At 43.4% G+C, this 19,448-nt stretch overlaps 2 protein-coding genes across 21 annotated transcripts in view; both read right to left on the bottom strand.

The window, feature by feature from the left end:
• LOC118661411 (nuclear body protein SP140-like protein) overlaps positions 1 to 5,267 on the bottom strand; it is a 280,649-nt gene extending 275,382 nt beyond the window's left edge. For 6 of the 7 annotated variants that reach the window (XM_036319496.1, XM_036319498.1, XM_036319497.1 and 3 more), the window contains exons 1-3: positions 5,038 to 5,267; positions 4,619 to 4,761; positions 1,248 to 1,410 (exon numbers count right to left, since the gene is read on the bottom strand). In XM_036319496.1, the coding sequence (XP_036175389.1) occupies positions 1,248 to 1,410; positions 4,619 to 4,755 (300 nt within the window). In that variant the 5' untranslated portion in view covers positions 4,756 to 4,761; positions 5,038 to 5,267. Of the gene's footprint in view, positions 1 to 1,247; positions 1,411 to 4,208; positions 4,287 to 4,618; positions 4,762 to 5,037 lie in introns of all 7 variants that reach the window. The other variant, XM_036319503.1, reaches the window with a different exon arrangement.
• Positions 5,268 to 5,506: 239 nt separating this feature from the next.
• Positions 5,507 to 19,448, bottom strand: part of SP140 (SP140 nuclear body protein) — a 77,208-nt gene continuing 63,266 nt past the window's right edge. For 12 of the 14 annotated variants that reach the window (XM_036319475.1, XM_036319478.1, XM_036319476.1 and 9 more), the window contains 6 exons: positions 18,481 to 18,525; positions 15,861 to 15,976; positions 15,061 to 15,169; positions 13,263 to 13,340; positions 12,901 to 13,044; positions 5,507 to 5,798 (listed from right to left, as the gene is read on the bottom strand). In XM_036319475.1, the coding sequence (XP_036175368.1) occupies positions 5,640 to 5,798; positions 12,901 to 13,044; positions 13,263 to 13,340; positions 15,061 to 15,169; positions 15,861 to 15,976; positions 18,481 to 18,525 (651 nt within the window). In that variant the 3' untranslated portion in view covers positions 5,507 to 5,639. Of the gene's footprint in view, positions 5,799 to 10,687; positions 12,156 to 12,900; positions 13,045 to 13,262; positions 13,341 to 15,060; positions 15,170 to 15,860; positions 15,977 to 18,480; positions 18,526 to 19,448 lie in introns of those variants that run through there. The other 2 variants (XM_036319471.1, XM_036319470.1) reach the window with 2 other exon arrangements.

The raw sequence follows: 19,448 nt of genomic DNA, 5'->3' as shown, positions 1-19,448 counted from the left end.
AATTACCTTTGTTGAATATTCTATAAATGCGAAGTAAATCGGGGTAATTCCTCATGATGGTCCTGCTGAACAGTATTCCCAGAAGAGACATGTCAAATTTCTTCTCCAGTTCACTGAGAACATTATATATGACTAGATGTACAGAACACCATTTTTTAAAAGATTCTTGAGAATCCTTAAAAATAGTGAATGGAGAAAACATAAATACAGATTTCCAAGTTACAGAAAAGCCCTAGAAGCAATGTGATTTAATTGTTAATGCATTATAAGTTCCCAACATAGGTATCTTCTCACATACAGGTTGAGAATTTATATTTGTGTGGCTACTAAGTGGAACAACTAAATCCTTCCTCCTAGAAAACACTCATTTGTGAATCTGAGCTCCTCACCCTTGTTTACATGAGATGGAATAAGGCGTCATTAGGAAGAACAAAAATAGTTTCAAGTTAAGTAATATGTAGCCCTTTCAGGGCCTGGCTAAATGTTTTAGGAATAGACTTAGTGGGTGATGAGATGCTATTCTACTGACTGGACAACCCTTGTCCCTTCCCCAGGACTGACTTGGCCTGGAAGCTCCTGTGAGCTTTGCCATAGAGAAAGCCTATGCATAGGGAAAGTGAAGACTTGCATCTCTATATCTCCACCTACGTCGTTCACTAAAATTAACCAAAATTCTAAGACTCCATAAATACCAAAAGAAAAGGGGGAAAAACAAAAAGGAAACTGAAAACTGTTGTTGAAAGAATAGCAAGCATCTACTTTCAAATTTGCCCCACATTAATTCTCTGTGGATCTTAATTTTCTTTGTATTAAGTATTTAAATTGATGTTCACGTAGATGAAATGTTATGTCAATTATTATTTTATTAAATGAATTCATTCAACTTATTCACCCATTCATTAATATTATGTTTAACTTCTAGTTTATATTATACTGTATATATAATTTCTAGAAGGCATTGTACACCCACTTCAGATCAGCCTATCTCCAGTGCTTTTCGCCCAGCTCCAAGGGGGCACCACAGAGCCTGTTCCTTCAGTCAGAATCAGGACTATCTCCAGTAATGACTGCTTCTCTTCTCTCTTTTGACCTTATAGGAACACTTAATATCAGTGCTTGGGAAGGTCTCCATTCACAGGCAACTCCTCAGTTGCCCAGTTATGCTCTGACGTTTAAATCCAGGATATCAAAGTATAACTTAGTTTGGGGTTGTTTTATCAGATTGTGACATAATAAACCTCACTTACTTCATACATTTCATTGGTGATGAACTCATGGTCACGGAGAAGTTCGAGGAAAGGAAATGTTGTTCTTATTGCATCTGAAATTTCCACCTTATATTTTTTGAAGTATTTGAGTGCAATGTCATTGATACTTTTGTTTTCTATGTTCTCATCTTCTGCAGACATCCTAGGGAGAAGGGATACATGATAAAATGGCCATCAAGGTTTTGATATGCTGTAACATTTTATATATGAAGGAAAGATAGGCTGTGAAGAACCAACATAATTAAAATAAGTGGTCCTGAGTAAAGATTAGAACAAATAGAATGGAAGCAATAGACAAAACTGTAATAAAATGAAGCATAGTGGATTAGAAAGACATAATATTATTGAAAAATGCAAGCCTGTCATGATCAAAGCCATTGTAAAGTGATTTTGTACCAAACATATTGCAATTTTTTATCAAAATGCTTTAATTAGTACAAAAGTGAGATGGACTAAACAGGTCATCCACAGAGGAATAAGAAACAATGGTATAACAATAAAATGTAAGCTTAAAAATGTATCTTAATTAACAACAAAGAGAAAATAAATTTCAATAAGATAAAAACATGGTGCTCCCTCCCTGATCTACATCAGTTTAGAGGAATAGCATTCTAAATTTTAAAACTAGTTCATAAATGATAAGAAGTGATTTAATAGTTATATGATAAAGCATAAACTGGAATTTCACATGAATATCAATAATTTTTCCTGGAATTTCTGCTTTATGTTAATATATATATCTGTCTGTGCTATTATTGTATAAAATGAATCTTTTTAGACATCTTAATTTCAGAAGTGGCTGCTGTTTCCTGTGAAAGTAATTGTAAACCTGAGTCTGTAATCCTGCTTCTTAGTTGAATAGTTTATTTCCTTGGTAATAATGTTTTGTTTTTTAAGTATATTTTTTATTGATTTCAAAGAGGAAGAGAGAGGGAGAGAGAAACAGGAACATCAATGATGAGTGAGAATCATTAATTGGCTGCCTCCTGCATGCCCTCCTACTGGGGATTGAGCCTGAAACCCAGGCGTGTGCCCTGCACGGGAATTGAACCTTGACCTTCTGATTCATAGGTGGATACACAACCACTGAGCCACGTCGGCTGGGCTAACAATAACGTTTTAATAGGCATTTTGTATTCTTAAATCATGAAGACTCATAAGCTTCCTTTTTGGAGCCAGAAGAAAATTGGGCTCTTTCCAGTACCCAATATGCATCAGGGAATAATAATGTCACATTATTTTGTCAAATTCTATAAAACAACAATTTCTTGCTTAATGATAGTAGAGAAATCATTTGTGTTCCTCTCTTATTAAAATGCCACTAACGTTATACTTAAAAAATTGGCTTCACAATGACAAATAGAATGGCAGGGGGCAATGAGTAAATGAGAGATTTCAACAAAAAATGGTCAGAGGAGTATAATTGTTACTGAAAGTAAAGGTTGCTCCCTGAAGTCATGAAGGCAACCAGTTTGCCCTGTGGAATCTTGAAGGTGGTGGAGTAAAAAGGGACACATGTTGCTTAACACTGATGTGCCATTTGAAAAATGAAGAATGGAGAAATGTCCCCTTCATCCTTCAACTTGCACCCTGACCACCTGGAGCCAAGCAACCTCTCTGTTGCAAACATTGCTCTTCTTTTTATCATCATACTTTCCTGTCACTTATGACTACATTTCATAAGTGGAATAATACATCATGTATGCTTATATGTCTGAGTTCTTTTGCTCATCATTCATGTTGTTGGGTGACTGGAAGTTTGTTCCTCTTATTGTTCAGTGGTATTTCATTGTGGAATCTAATGAACAACATAAACTGATTAACACAAATAGACCCAGAGACAGAGAAACATCAAACAGAATATCAAATCTCAGAGGGAAGGCAGGGGAGGTTGGAGGGGGAAAGGGGGGGGGGTGGGCAGAGAACAACCAGTGAACTCATATGCATATATGAATAACCCATAGTCACAGACAACAGGGTGGTGAAGGCTTGGGGGGTGTGTGGGAGAGGGCAATGGGGGGAAAAAGGAACATATGTAATACTTTCAACAATAAATATTTATTTTTAAAAAATTAAAATAAAAAATAAAAAAAAGAAAAATTAAAATAAATAAACAAAAGCAGAAAGAGTATTTAGTTATATCCAAAAATTAATTCAAAAGAAAATTGGAAATACCTAGCAGCAATTTTTAGAAAAATTATATGAAATAGATGGAAGCTGACCTGATATAAAATCTCCCAAAATCACAAACACAACAGTAACCACTAAAATGATGAGGCCATTCATATAAAAAAACAGTAATGCCTACCATTACCACAATTTACATATATATAATATATACATATTTATATGTTTTAGATAATGTACTAGGATAAGAAAATGAATGTATTGATATAAATAATAAAATAAGATACAATATTATATGATACTAGAGGCCCAGTACACGAAATTCGTGCACAGTGTGTGTGTGGGGTGGGGGGGGGGGTGTGGGGGGTGGTATCCCTCAACCCTGCCTGCATCCTCTCCAATCTGGGACCCCACGGGGGATGTCCAACTGCCAGTTTAAACTGGCAGTCAGCCATCCCTCTCACAATCCGGGACTGCTGGCTCCTAACTGCTTGCCTGCCTGCCTGCCTGCCTGCCTGATTACCCCTAACCGCTTCTGCCTGCCAGCCTGATCGCCCCCTAACTGTTCCCCTGCCAGCCTGATAGTCCCCAACTGCCCTCCCCTGATGGCCTGGTCACCCCCAACTGCCCTCCCCTGCTGGTCATCTTAAGACGGCCATAGGGGGTCTGAGGGAAATGAGAGGGTTCAAAGGCCATAAGAAAATAACAAATCACTGCCTCAAAGCATCAGAAACGACAGCCTAGTCCAGATGGCCCACAGCTGAGCAGGAGCTGTAAGACAAGAGTCCTGTGGGTTGTGGCAGCTACACTCACACCAGCAGCTGTCCCTCTGCAGTTTAAAGATCCAATTCCTTCACTTCATTACATTTCATTACATTCCATGTCAGCGTCCTTGTAAAATAGAAAGAATATCAAGGTTTAGACCAGCCGTGGGCAAACTACAGCCCGCAGGCCAGATCCAGCCTGTTTGAAATGAATAAACCTAAAAAAAAAAAAAAAGACCGTACCCTTTGATGTAATGATGTTTACTTTGAATTTATATTAGTTCACACAAACACTCCATCCATGCTTTTGTTCCGGCCCTCCGGTCCAGTTTAAGAACCCATTGTGTCCCTCGAGTCAAAAAGTTTGCCCACCCCTGGTTTAGACGAATGTTTAATAACACACACTAAAGCAGCAGCACAGCCAGACAGAAAGTTAAAGAAAGGGAGAGAGAGACTGACCTGGTGCTGAGTTCGCTGCCCCTACTGGCCATCGTCCTGCCCTGGGCACTGCCTGGACCTCTGATCCTTCCAGTCTCCCCAGCCTGGGTCCACTGTGGCTGCTGATCCCTGGGCAGGAAGTGAGTGAACTCACCCATGGAGGGCTCCACCCAAACCAGGAAATGAGAAGTGAAAGTAACTTTTGAGTGTTTTCAGACACTGTCTCCCTCCTCATACAGCCTAGGGGGGTGGGGGGGATGGGGAGGGGTGGTTTCCTCAGCCATCAGGACTTGTGGCAATAGGAGTGAAGGACAAGGAGGGACAGGAGGGACCTGGAGGCCAGGGGAAGAGGACCCCAGGGGAGAAGCAGGACCAACCCCTAGGAGTCCCCTTGCTTGTGCAAAAACATGAAAAACACCTGTAAATCCCACTGTCCTCACCTGTTGCAACTTTCTAAGAGGGTGCAGAGACCTAACTTTTTAGGTCTCAATGTTCAGAAACAGGACTGGAGAAGCAACATTCTTGAGAGCGATGGTTTCCACATTTGTTCCCCTGAGCCCCACTTCCTCTGGCTGTAAATAAGGGTTCTCGCCCTGTTTCATTTAACACACAGAGGAAGGTTCTGCCCTCTCTCCATGTGTTTTTTCTTTTCTCCCAAAGGAGCAAACATCAAATCTGGACAGATGGCATACACTGATGAGAAAAATATTTTTAACAAGAGCACAGAGTCTCAGTGTGACCCAAGTTCTGTACACAGGGGGGATCTCTCTCCCTGCCCTGCCTCCTCTCTCACTTGGCCGGAAGAGGAACTGGTAAGCTGAGCCTTTACTGAGCACAGCTGTCTTCTGTTCCCGACCTCCATGATGCTTGGGGCCCTGACAGAATTTGACACCAACAACATCAGCATTTTCTAGTGTCCCCTCTCTCCTCTGTCCCTAGGCAGCAGGCTGACTAGGCTTGTGTGTTGGCATAAATGTGCCAGCTTTTCGTGGGTTTGCTTAGACTCACCAATATTACCACATGAACTGGGGACTGATCGCAGTCAACTGGCTAGGGAATCCAGAGGGGCCAGCCTCCTGGGTGGATACCCCGCACTGAGGCTGCCCTGGCCAAGGGAAGGACACATTCCTGTGGAGCCAGAGAGAGCCAGGCAGCACCCCACTCTGCGAACAGCGGTGGTTTCTGTGGGAACTGGAGGCCTCTGTGGAGAAAGCAAAGATTTTTGTCCAGAAAACAATGTCAGACACACCCGGTTAGGAATGCGATGAGATCATCTTCAGAAGCAGGTTGAAGCCCTGACAATCTGCTGGGCTGACATGGAGGGAAGAAGGGAGGGCCTGGGGCATTGTCCAGGGTAACAAGGGGCACTGACAACAGAGACCATTTCTGTTGTCAGGAAGTACCTGAGCTAGGGGCCTGGAGACCTGGAGAGCAGGAGAAGCAGCGGCTGAAAAGGGACAGGGGGCAGAGAAAACACCCAGGGGACGGGCTTCCTTAGCTTCACCAGGAGCAGCTTTCATTCAGATGTCACTAATGGGCTGAGTCTCCAGCCTGGGAGAACCTCTGGGGACAGGGTTTGTCACTGAGAGGAGGCAGTGTCCTGGACCTGAGAATTTAGGGGCAGGAGGAAGTGGCAGCAATAGCAGCAGCAGCAGCAGCCACTGGGCCAGGATAAAGAGCTGGCACCTCTGCGGATGCAGAAATGGAGAGGAGGGGCACCTGGGACCCAAGTGGGAGCACTCAGGCCCCACACCAATGTCCCCTTCTGGGAGGTGGCCCATCAGTCAGCAGGACTCCTGGCCCCCCTGCCCTCCCTTCTTCCTGGGGAGACTCTGAGGCTGGAGTTCTGTGAAGGTGAGTCTGCTCCTTGGTGGGTCTCCATGGGCTCATCCTGCTGGAGGGGCCAGGGCTCTGTGCTCCTCTGAGCTCCAGTGCACAGGGACAGCGGTCTGGGTGTGGGGAATGTGTGTGATTAATATATGTGAGCAGCCTGGGGACCTGAGGCTAAGCCCCATTCTGGGGTTCAGACTTAGGAATTCTATTTTGGCACCATCTAAACCGTGTCCCCTAATCCCGCTTTTATCAGGAAGAAAGCTAATTTTTGTAAAAATATATTTTTATTGATTTTAGAGAGGAAGGGAGAGATAGAAACATCAATGATGAGAGAGAATCATTGATTGGCTGTCTCCTGCATGCCCCCTCCTGGGGATGGAGCCTGCAACCCGGGCAGTGCCCTGACTGGAAACCAAACCAGGGACCTCTTGGTTCCTTGGTCGACGCTCAACCACTGAGCCAGGCTGGCCAGGTAAGAAAACTGATATTTTTTAACCCCATTTCTGTCTCACTTTTTGCCTGTCAGTTGGTTTGGAACTCAAGTAAAGGAAACTTGGGGAGAGTTTACACACAGAATTTGTGGTTCTTCCCGTGATTTTCTTCTTCCTGAAATTTTCCTCCCCAAAAAGCCTGGGAACCCTTGCCTTCTTCCCTGGCTCAGGTGACCAGAAAGAAAGTGGACTTTCTTACCAAATTTTTACCATCTCATGCAAGCCTGTGGCGGCTCACCCAGCTGGGTGATAATAAACAAGAAATACCTTGTACTGGCTGCTTCTGAGATGGGACTTCCCTCCGCAGTGGGCTGCCTTTGTTCATGGTCCAGAAGCCTCAGCCAGCTGTTCTCTGAATATTATCCTCACAGGGATGTCTACCCACCCAGTTTACACAGAGGGAACAGGAGAATCCCTGGCCCGTCCGTCCAGACAGAAGGCACTTCTCTCCAGCAAAGCAGAGCAGGACATGTGCTGATGCCCAGAGAAGCCACTCTAGGAGGTTCAGGCTAAAGGGTGGCTACCCAGAGCCCCTGGTCCTTGGGAGCTCCAGGTCCTCCTGCAGCCACACTGTCCCAGGTAAGACCACAGCTGAGCTCCCTAGCATCATAGGAAGCAGCTGATATCTGAGTCCAGGTAAATGGGACTGAGCAAATGACAGGCTTAGTAGCCTTCCTTGCCCTAGGCCATCTAGTGGACTGGGGTGGAAACCCTACCTACTAGCATGATGACCAACTCAGTCTTTATCTCCATAGCACAGGACAACAGGACCACAGTTCTGTTAAGGAATCCCCAGGCTCTGTTGTCCCTCTGACTGGCCTGAGACTGCCCCATCCTTCCTGTTAGGCTTCTAGGTTCACCTCTGAGGGTCCTCTAGATAGGTTCTGTCGATCAGGCATGTTTTCCTTGGCCATCCAACCTCCTCCCCTTCCCTAACAGCACCCAGTTTTCTTTTAGCAGATGGCTTCTTCCTGTGGTGTGCACCAGTGGAGGGACTGTTCATCATGATATTGGCCCTTGAGTCAGCCAGGGAAGCCAGGCTCTCTTTGAGGAGATGGACTTTGATAAAGTTCTTTAAGAAATTAAGAGAATAGTTGGAAACATTAATCAAAACTACAATGAGATACCTCCTCACATCTGTTAGAGTGGCCATTATCAATAAGACAAGCAAAATAAATGTTGGAGAGATGATGGGGAAAAAGGAACCCTCATTCACTGCTGGTGGGAATGTAGACTGGAGATTCCTCAAAAAATTAAAAATAGAGCTACCATACGATCCAGCAATCCCTTTCTTGGGTATCTACTTGAAAACCTCAAAATCTTGTATTCACAAAGATATATGCAACCCTGTGTTCATTGCAACATTATTCATGATGGCCAAGACACGGAAACAACCAAAGTGTCCTGTGATAGAGGACTGGATAAAGATGTGGTACACATACGCAATAGAATACTCCTCAGCCATAAGAAAGAATGAAGTAGTGCCATTTGCAACAACATGGATGGATCTTGAAAATATTATGCTTATCAGTGGTTCTCAACCTTCTGGCCCTTTAAATACAGTTCCTCATGTTGTGACCCAACCATAAAATTATTTTTGTTGCTACTTCATAACTGTAATGTTGCTACTGTTATGAATCATAATGTAAATATCTGGTATGCAGGATGGTCTTAGGCGACCCCTGCAAAAGGGTCGTTCAACCGCCAAAGGGGTCGCGACCCACAGGTTGAGAACCGCTGTGCTAAATGAAATAAGTCAGTCAGAAAAAGCTAAGAACCATATAATTTCGCTCATATGTGGGATATAAAACTGAAACTTATGAACACAAACTGCAATGTAGTGGTTGCCCAGAGGGAAGGGGGTGGGAGGAGAAGGAGGTCCTAACATATGGTAACAGAAGATTTGACTTTGGGTGGTAGGGACATGGTACAAGATAAAGATTTTATAACATACAAATCCACACCTGAAACCTATATGTTCATGTTGACCAATGTTATCCCAATAAATTTAATTTTTTAAAAAGGAATAGAAACCCTCTCCTCACCTAGCTGCCCCTCCCAGGACTTGCCTATTGGGTCATGCTGTGAGGATTCTGCATATTCTCTATTCAAGCAAGAAGCGAGGCTGGGTAGGGGGTCTGTTTTGCAACAAAGGGCAGGGGACTCTTTTGCATGTGAGTGGGTTCAGAGGTACCTGGAGTTCGGAGCTCTCCTGTACAACTTCTTAGAAATCCCAATTCTGAGCTTCAGGGCTTCACTCCTATATCAGGGCCCTGACTGGAATAGAGGCCCAACTGGGCTTAGAATTCAGTCTTCTCTGAAGTTCTGTCATTCTTAAAATTAGGGCCTGTTTCAGGCCTAGAACTATTGCCTTCCAGCTGCATGTATGAGGATCTCTTTGTTTTAGGTGGTGACTAATGGATTTAAGTCTATCATGTACTCTTTTCAATACATTCATCACACTTAGCAAAATCCACAGTTCTTTTCTTTTTAATGTTTTATTGATTTCAGAAGAAAGGAAAGGGAGATAGAGATGTAGAAACATTAATGATGAAAAAGAATCATCAATTGGCTTCCTCCTGCACAACCCCTACTGTGGATCCAGCCTGCAACCTGGGCATGTACCTGACCAGTAATCAAACTGTAACATCCTGGTTCGTGGTTCAATGCTCAACCACTGAGCCACACCGGCCAGACAAAATACACTCTTCTTATAGTTATTTTATTTTATTATTTTCTAAATTTTTACATATATCTCCTTTTTCCCCAATTGACCCTGCCTCCATCCCCTCCCAGCCATTCCCACCATGGGCAATCCCCCATCACCCCAGTGTCTGTGTCCATTGGTTATGCTAATATGCATGCATACAAGTCCTTTGGTTGCTGTCTAGCCCCCCTCCCCTATCATTTGTCTCTGGATCTATTCTTATTCATCAAATTATGTTGATCATTATATCCCACATATGAGTGAGATCATGTCATATTTATCTGTCTCCAACTGGCTTATTTCACTTAGCATAATGCTCTCCAGTTCCATCCATGCTGTTGTAAATGGAAAAGTTCCTTCTTTTTTATAGCGGCATAGTATTCCATTGTGTAGATGTACCACAGTTTTTAATCCATTCATCTGCTGATGGGCACTTAGGCTGTTTCCAAATCATAGCTATTGTAATTTGTGCTGCTATGAACAGAGAGGTACATATATCCTTATTGATTGGTGTTTCTGGTTTCTTGGGATATAGTCTTAGAAGTGGGATTACTGGGTCAAATGGGAGTTCCATTTTTAACTTTTTGAGGAAACTCCATACTGTCTTTCACAGTGGCTGCACTCCCACCAGCAGTGCAGGAGAGTTCCTTTTTCTCCACATCCTTGCAAGCACTTATAGTTTGTTGATTTGTTGATGATAGCCATTTTGACAGGTGTGAGATGGTATCTCATTGTTGTTTTGATTTGCATCTCTCGGATGATTAGTGACTTTGAGCATATTTTCATATGTCTCTGGGCCTTCTGTATGTCCTCTTTTGAAAAGTGTCTATTTAGATCCTTTGCCCATTTTTTATTGGATCATTTATCTTCCTTAAGTTGTATAAGTTCTCTGTAAATTTTGAAGATTAAACCCTTATCTGAAATATCTTTGGCAAATATGTTCTCCCATGCAGTGGACTTTCTTGTAGTTTTGTTGATAGTTTCTTTTGCTGTGAAGAAGCTTTTTATTTTTATGTAGTCCCATTTGTTTATTTTCTCCTTAGTCTCCATTGCCCTAGGAGCTGTGTCTGTAAAGATATTGCTACAACATATGTCTGCTATTTCGCTGCCTATGGAGTTTTATAGGATTTTTATGGTTTTCCATCTTACATTTAAGTCCTTCTTATAGTTATTATTATAAATAACATAGAACTGTACCAGCTGGCATACCTCTTTCCCTCTATATCATCCAGTTTCCTACAGATAAAATTTTGTCAGTGACACTGTTATAGAAACTACCAATATTCTTCCTGTTACCTTCTGGCTAGACAATGATTCAGCTCACAAATCCCACCCTTAGGGCCTCTTGCTAGGACTATTATGTTAAGTTCCCTAGAAGCAGAACCCAAAATGACGTCCCTTAAGTAAATGGTTTATTGTGATAATTATCTCAGATGGAGGAGTGGAGAGGAAAACAGGATTGCCTGATGAGAAAGCTAAGCAAGGACGTGGTCACAACTTGGAGTAGCTCCAACCTAATCCCAGTGGAACTAGACCCAAGGCCAAGGAGGTATAACTGTTGTTGTTGCAATTAGCTAGTTTGTCAATATTAATAATAGGAAGAGAGCAAAGGGGAGGCTAGACATTATAACCATTGTTATCTGGGCAGCTTCACTAGGAAGCTACAGCTTCATGCTCCCCAGGAAACCCCCAGTCCATTCCCTGCAGATTACGGGAGGAAGGGATAGAACAATGGGGGAGATGGGTGCATGCACAGTGAAGTCAGGGTGATGTAGGGAAGGTGCTTGCCTGCCATCTAGCCCAGGAAAAAGATCATTGGTTGGAAGGGTGGAGCCACGGCAAGTGCACAAAATCTTGGGAGGGTAAAATCCCCAGACAGGTCCTTCTCTATTGTTTACTTTTGTTCTCTCTTGCTCCATGTCCCACACTTGCCGTGCAACTATCTGTTTTCTCTCCATAGCCATGTGGCCTTAAGCAGCCACATGGCCATGGGCCATGACAACCCCTGGACTGGAGCTGAGAACACAAGCTAAACTAACCAGATGCTGGAATGGACTAGACTGTATTTTAATATGGAACAGAACTTACGTGCACTGGCCTTAAATCTAGCCATACTGAAGGCAAGATTGGACTTCTTGCATGGTGAGACAGATGAAGATGGGACCTTGGAGGGAAACCCTCTTAATTTTACATCAACAAACAAGCTTTCCATGAAACCCCATCCTCCCATGGGGGCCTCAGGAAATTCTTTTCCTCATGGCACCTCAAGAACTCCACTTCCACCAATATAACCTCCATGCAATGCTGGCTCCATTTATTGGGCTCAATGTAATATTCCTCAGGGGAGAGATGGATTGGCAGCCAACCCTCACAGCAATTTAGAGGATGAGGGGATTTTCCAGGGTCCCAACAGTATCCGCTATGCAAGTGAGCTGCTCTCATTTGTTTCCTGAATAGCAAACACTTCCTTGAAATTCTTCTCAAATTCTGCCTCCAGTCTAAGTCCCATTAGGCCAAAGTCATTGTACTGGAAAAAAGATAAACAACAACAAAAGTAATGCCACTCGTTACCAATGTTTAGAAACACTGCATTCAAGAATAACTTCCTTAAATGCCTAAGTTACATTAACCAGGTTAAAATAAAAAACTCTTGTGGCTAAGAGTAAATTCTGTGTTCCAAGTGCATAATTAATTCTTGTTAACTAGACAGAAATGGGAAATCATGACCACATGTGGGGACTCTCACTTTAGTTTGGGTTGTCAAATAATCCATGTTCTTTGTAACAATCAAATATTACAGATATCTAAGTACAATCTTCCTTTCATATTGTCACTTGTATTCCCCTCTGGTGATCCCTGTTAACTACAGGTCCATTCATATGTAAAGGACTCTGGAATTTGAGATTTCTAAGAGGTTTGATTGAGTATATTTGAGATAGATAAGAACAACATGACTTTAGGACTCAATCTTCTTCTCCTTGGGTTTGGAACAGGGAGGAAGAGACTCTTCTCACTGGACACTTGTTGCCTTTTCTGAGGAGGGTGAGCTCTCAGGAGCCTGGAGTCTGGTTGCAGGGACAACTACTTATTCACTGTTGTTCTCTCTGATGAGCTTAAATCCTCAATTTAAAAACCCACTCACTTCCTGAACCCTTGCTTATACAGGCTCATCATAAAAGGTGAGGGAAAATCTAAAATTTCCAGCACCAGGAAATGTGGGCAGAGTGACTTAATGGAAAGAAAATGAAATGGAAGCAGGGAGAGCCACTTACCTTATAAGATGCCCTGTGGTTCTGAAAGATGAGGCGCATGTCCTTCACAAACCCTTCCACTTGGGGGTAGCCCAGCTTAATTAGCCTCTTCTTGATCTTGTCCAACCACATGGGTTCCTTTAGATGTTGAGAAGTCTCTTTAATCTGGTGGGAGAAAATACCATTGAGATAATTACGGACACAATTCAAAATCTGCCTTCTGTAGATTCCCCTAAAGTCCAGCAGAAATACCAGGTAAAAATAATGGCAGCTCACACTATCCCCCCTGTGGGCTTCATATCACACATCCCACAAGAACCCATGTCAGGGTCAGGTAACACCAGGGCTGCCTGTAATTATGGTTTTTCGTTGTTGTTACTTACATAATAATAATATGGAATCTTCGAAAAAAACGTGCTCTCTGAATCGCAATAGACTTTCAAGAGAAGGAACTCACATTTCTACAAAAGAAGGAAGATGTAAATGAAAAGCAGCTTGGAGAGAGAGAACCAAGATGGCAGCATAGGTAAACTCTGATACTCGCCACCTCCCACAACCACATCAAAATTACAACTATGATACAGAACAACCATAATTGAGAACCACCTGAAAGCTGGCTGAATAGAAGTCCTACAACTGGAGAAATAAAGAAGAAAGCACATTTAGACTGATAAGAGGGGTAGAAGCACAGAACTGGCTGGTCCAACACCCATTGGTGGCATGTTTTTAATCAGGAAAAATATCTCAGCTGCAGAGGTGTTCTGTGAGGAGCAAGGGGGTCCCAGCCCCATAGCAGGATTCCAGTGCTGGGATGAGAAGTTTTGATAACTTCAGACTGTAAAAACAAGTGGGAATTATGGCTGAGTAACACACAGGATACTGGATACTCAGGCAGCTCCTCTTAAAGAACCAGGGCACAAACATACTCGGACTCATTCCTTTTAAGCTCCAGTACCAGGGACATATGGGAAAGAACCAGTTTGTCTGACACTGGAGCAAGAACTTGGGGGCAGCTTTCTCCCAGACAGGGGTGCTCACAGGGGTCATTGTTCCTATGCTGAGACCTCCCCCATTGAAGAACTGCTGGGCAGCCATATCTGATTATCCACCAACCTAGCTCATATTGTTTGCTCCACCCTGGTAATTCCTGAGACCCTGCCCCATTCAATTTGCAGCCCCACTCAAGCTGTTTGCAGCAGCTTTCTATATGAATGGCCTTTTTGGTTTAGGCTTCAGACTTAGCTAAAATTTATCAAAAAATAAATAAATAAATAACAGCGCTGGCATCAGTATGCCCCATACCTATCAATAAGAGGCCCTAGACAGCTTGGCTTTGTCTGGGCATTTCCAAGCACAATACAAGCAGCAGCCATGTGCAGATTACTCTGTAGTTCCTGCCAGGTGGCCATAGGCAGTGGCTGACTTTACACCTCCTGGAAGGCCCCAGAGCCAGTGCACTCAGTAGACAGCTTAATACCAGGCCAGATTACAACTTTACACATCCATGAGCAACACACTCAAGGGGTAAACTTAATAAAGTCCCACTGAAGCAAGTTCTGCTTTATAGGGGTATCTCCTGCACAGCAGCTCTTCCTCTGTAGTCACAGCTGGTCCTCACAGCCAATTGGCCTGAGGTCAACTCCTCCTAGTGATGTCAACAGCAATCAAGGCTCAACTACAACAAGACTGTGCCCATAGTGGATACACCTAGAGTGCCCAGCTCAGGTGACTGGGGAGGCTGAGCCACTGGGCCCTATAGGACACCTACTACACAAGGCCACTCTGCCAATTCCAGGAGACATATCAGCTCTACCTAATACATAGAAACAAGCATAGGGAAGCAGCCAAAATGTAGAGACAAAGAAACATGTCACAAATAAAAGAACAAAGAAATCTCCAGAAGAAAGAACTAAATGAAATGGAAGCAAGCATACTACTAGATACAGAATTTAAAACAATGGTTATAAGACCGCTTAAGGATCTTCTGGAAGTTTCCTCAAACAACTATTGCTCTCCAAGAATCATGCAATGGTGGAATTATTATTTTTCTGCAAACAAGGTCTGGTGAGAGGCACAGTCAGAAGAGCAGACACCCTTTGGCACCCCACCCCTCACCCAATGACTCTTGACTTCTCACATGTGAGCAGAAAGGAAAGGTCTTGGGGTTTAAATCTGACTCACCAGCTGCTCCTCGGGCCCCATCTGCCTCGCCAGGACCTCAGATTCCCTGAGACACTGCTGACTTCCTGAAGACTCCTTCATCCTGCAGAAGATGCAACTCCACGGGCTCCTGAGAGGTCAGGTATAAATGAGCAAGGCAAGACCTCAGAAACAGCCACCATGCCTACGGCTGCCACTGTTCCTCCTTTCAGGAATGACCAATGGACACAGCCAGCAAATGAAGGGGCTACTCCAAGACCCCCTAGGTGCGGTCTGAGCCAATAACCCTCCTCCCATCAAGGGAGCATCAGGGGGTAAGTGGGTGGAGGGTGGTGTCAGGGTGAGTGGTGAGCTCTCTTTCCCCATCTGAGCTTCTGGGAGCACAAAGAGCTCTGCCAACCAAGCCCAAATGGAGACTGGGCCTTAACCCATGGGGACCTTAGGCCTTCATCAGTCAGTTGAAAAGGTGGTGAAATAAGGGAACCTTTCCATGTTTCCTGATTTTTCTAAAAAAGCACAGAACACAAACAGCTGGCATTTTCACTCCTATAGACAGTATTCCATGCTGGGAAAGTTCTGGTAAAGGCAATTGGCAGTATTTAGGAAAAGCACCCAGCCACCAGCCTCAGCCTCCCAGAAAAGAGAGGGGAACAGTAGCCTTCAGTTGACAGCATCTTTAAACAGTTCCTGGGGTCATAATGCTGGATCCTGTACCTCTGACCCTGCTCTTTCCCATCAGAACACAAGGAGGAACTATGCTGAACATTGTGCATGGCAGGAGGAAGGGTCCCTAAAGGGAGATGGGGCTGCATCTCACAAACCTCTCAATGTCCACAGGTGGGAGGTGACAGTCCTCATGAAAGGATCTTGAACAAGTATCACAGCAGAATAGCTTTCCTCCATACCGGCAGATCTCACATACGTCTGAATTTCCTAGCTAGAAGGTAAAACAATGTTCATATCTCCAGTGAGACCCTAAAGACCAGCACTGTAGGTATCTAGCACTCATTGCCTTAGTGTGAATCTGCACAGACCCTTATGTGCTTCTCCCTGATTTGTGAAGGAACAGCATGGAGTGGAGGTTTCAGAAGAAAGAACTGTAATCTGCAGTGAAGTTCAGGAGGAAGGATCTGTGTGCCAGACCAGAAAAGCTTTTCCTATAAAACCAGAGATTCTAATACAGAAACACAGGCAACAAAACAAGGGGATGATTCATGGGATCTGAATCATTTAATTACCATTCAGATAAAACAAGTTCCTGAAATACTGTTAAGTCTATTTGCCTACACCACAATGACATAATATATTGGGTCGACAATGGAAAAGGATAACTTGAGAATTTGATAAGATGGAAAACGTTTCTTAATGCGGGAAGTAATCAAAGATGAAAAGACATTAATTCACAATTCTTTGAGTTGTTTTCTAGGCTTTTGGGTGAAAATATTTGTGTTGGCTGAATTGGGATCATAGCCATTTCTTTTGTTCTTAAAAATGGCCATATATGAGAAAGTGCTAGCCCCAAGGAATATCTTGCCAAGAGCTCCCATTAAGTGTTCTGGAGGGGGTGGGGGTCCTGACACATATCTCCAGTGAGCACTGAAATGCTTTAGCAGGGAGGCCTAGACTATTTTTCTTCTTATCTGTGCAGACACTCACAGATTACCAGCATCATTCTCCAAAAGTGAAGACCCCTCTCTCCGAAAGAACAAGAAAATGATCAACATAAGCAATGTTTAAGAATCTTGCATTTACAATCTTCTTTCAAGATGTATCTCTCTGGTTCTTTGCCCAGCTACACAATAGAATCTTCTGAGGAGAGTGCATAAGATGTCCTGTTCCCAACATCAAAGGTTATGAATCAGTTTGTCTGAGTGGGGCACAGGCATTGGTATTCCTCTTTGAGTCATAAAATGGATAATTTTGTGTATCTGAATCATCTGGGACTTAATCCTAATGTCCAACTTATAGCACAGATCAATTATAACTCTGATTTCCTTTGAGGGAAATCCAGGTCTTGAAATGATTCCAGTGTGCAACCTGGAGATTTAGCCTGAGCAGAGTCTAGTTACTAAGACAGGGGGAGATTTTAAGTCAATGTTGAATTAGCCTGTAATGTATATCCCATGAAAGATATTAACAGGGGTGAGGGTACTCTTGCCCTCTCCTCCTTTGGCTGTGAGCAGTGCGGCCTGGCCCTCTGTGTCTACATCCATCCCAAACAAGCTGCACAAACACTGGACTCCAGGGCTGTTGACATGATTGAATACTCCCTCAGTTGGCCGAGGGTCAAAATCAATGTGGATAAGATCTAAATCTTGTTGGAGTATTACTTTGGAGGTAAAGTGTATGTAAATCTATTTGACTATCCCTCCTCTGTTGAATGTCATATATCAACTAGAGGCCCAGTGCACAAAATGTGTGCACAGGTAGGGTCCCTACGCTTGGCCAGCGATCAGGGCCAATTAGGTTCCCCCCACCTCCCTGCCTCCTCCTACCCTTGCTCTCTCAGCACCCCACTGCTGGTTGCCTGCCATGTTTCACACCACCCCCTGGTGTTCAGTGCACATCACAGTGAGCGATCAAACTCCCAGTCTCCTGGCCAAACTCCCAAGGGGACACTTTGCATATTAGGCATATATGTGTGTGTGTGTATATATATATATATATTACTGCATCATATCCTATCTAGTGCTACCCACTGGAGTTGTGCAAGGGCAAGCCTGTTTAAAATACCCATCTTGTTGAAATGACAGAAATCAATGTATGAGATAGCTTAGGGAGCAGAATCTTCTATAATTTTGCAGACCTTAAAACATTTTGGCATATGGAATCAATTTGAGTAAATATGCCCATGATTCGCTAAGTGGTGATGGTTTTATTCCTAAACACCAGCTCAGCACCTTAATGGTTCCTTTGAGGTTGGATGCAGGGCCTCTGTAAAGGACCCAGTTGTCCTGAGTACATTTTTCTGCAGGACTCATGACAGGATGCATACCTTAAACTCACTAGCTTTGTCTGGCCTATTCTTTCTGTCTGATACATGAAACCATCTTAGATCTGCCTGCACGATGGAGTGAATATTTGTGATTTTTTTCCTTTCCCTCTCCCTTCTTTAAAATGCTACTATGTCAAATTTGCACCTTACCCTTAATCTGCAGGCCAGCCCTGCCCATTTCCACTTAAAATCCCTTCTCCAGTGGTCTAAAGCTCTACCTTCCATTCTAATAAGAAAACAAAGTTTCCTCCAAACAAATGAAAATAATGCTTTCATGCTGAGACACTCAACTCCAGAACCATCTGCTGTTCTCTGCTCATCACACACAGGGATATGTTCCAACTGAGTATGAGCAAGCTTCAAGGAAAGGAGGTAGTGGCAGGGATAATGTACCAAGGGAGACGGTCTAGATTATTCTAGGGTTACAGGTTGGAGTTAGTACTTACATATGGGTCAACTAAGGTATTGTCATGAGACTGCGAGATTCTCCGCTACAAAGAGAGAAAGATTGCGTGACAATGCTGAATATGATGTTTTCATCTATAACTTATTTAAACAGCCCATCTTTTGAGGGATTCAATTCACAATGTATCCATTATTTCATAAATATATCTACAAGGAATAAAAAGTGCCAGAGTACCACCACTTGGTCCAATCTAGTTACATCCTCTGGCTCTCAGACCCAAGGTGGGCCTTTGTGAAGTTATGCAGGTTGTCTGGTCCTGGTCTCCACAGATGAAATTGGAAGAACTCTTCTGGTTCTCCTACTTTGAGAGGCCCTCAGGCCTTCTTCTCCATATTAATAAGTATAACCCCAACAGAGTAGCTGCAATGAAAGTATCAAGCTAATAGCCTCCAGCAACCTCAGAGCCCAGATTCCTGGAATCCATGCAAATGTCCCAGAGAAGAATTCCACCACCCTTTGAAACTCTTCTAAGGTGTAGCTTTAAAGGAAAAAATGTGCTCAAGGGCCCCAGTGTTTCAGCTCTTCTTCCCAAAGGTCACCCTCCTCTCCTCTCCATTCAAATCCTAAGATGTCAGCTGGTGACATTTCAGAGGTAACTAACTACCACCTACCAGACTTACATTGCTTGGGCATATACATTGGAATGACTTGATGTCCTCCCCTTCTGGATTCAGGTAGCCACAGCCTTTATCTTCAGCCCAGGGCATAGAAGTCATAGATAAGTGTGATCCACTGGACAATCACCTGAGAGGTGGCCATGTCATTGCCCACATCTCTGTGTGGCCTAGATTCTTTTCATATTGTCTGATATGGAAGTTTTTATTCCATATTAGAAGTTATAATTCCATATGAAACAATGAGTTGAAACAATCCTTGAGGTCAAGGTTATTGTTTGAATCTTCTTTAATGGCTAGTGGGCATTTAGTATGCCCTTGACAATTTTATGTT

This window comes from Myotis myotis, unplaced genomic scaffold (genome assembly GCF_014108235.1).
Source record: "Myotis myotis isolate mMyoMyo1 unplaced genomic scaffold, mMyoMyo1.p scaffold_m19_p_8, whole genome shotgun sequence".
Lineage (NCBI taxonomy): Eukaryota > Metazoa > Chordata > Mammalia > Chiroptera > Vespertilionidae > Myotis > Myotis myotis.
Note: the sequence above shows the minus strand (reverse complement) of the source record. Positions and strands in the feature narration are given on the sequence as shown.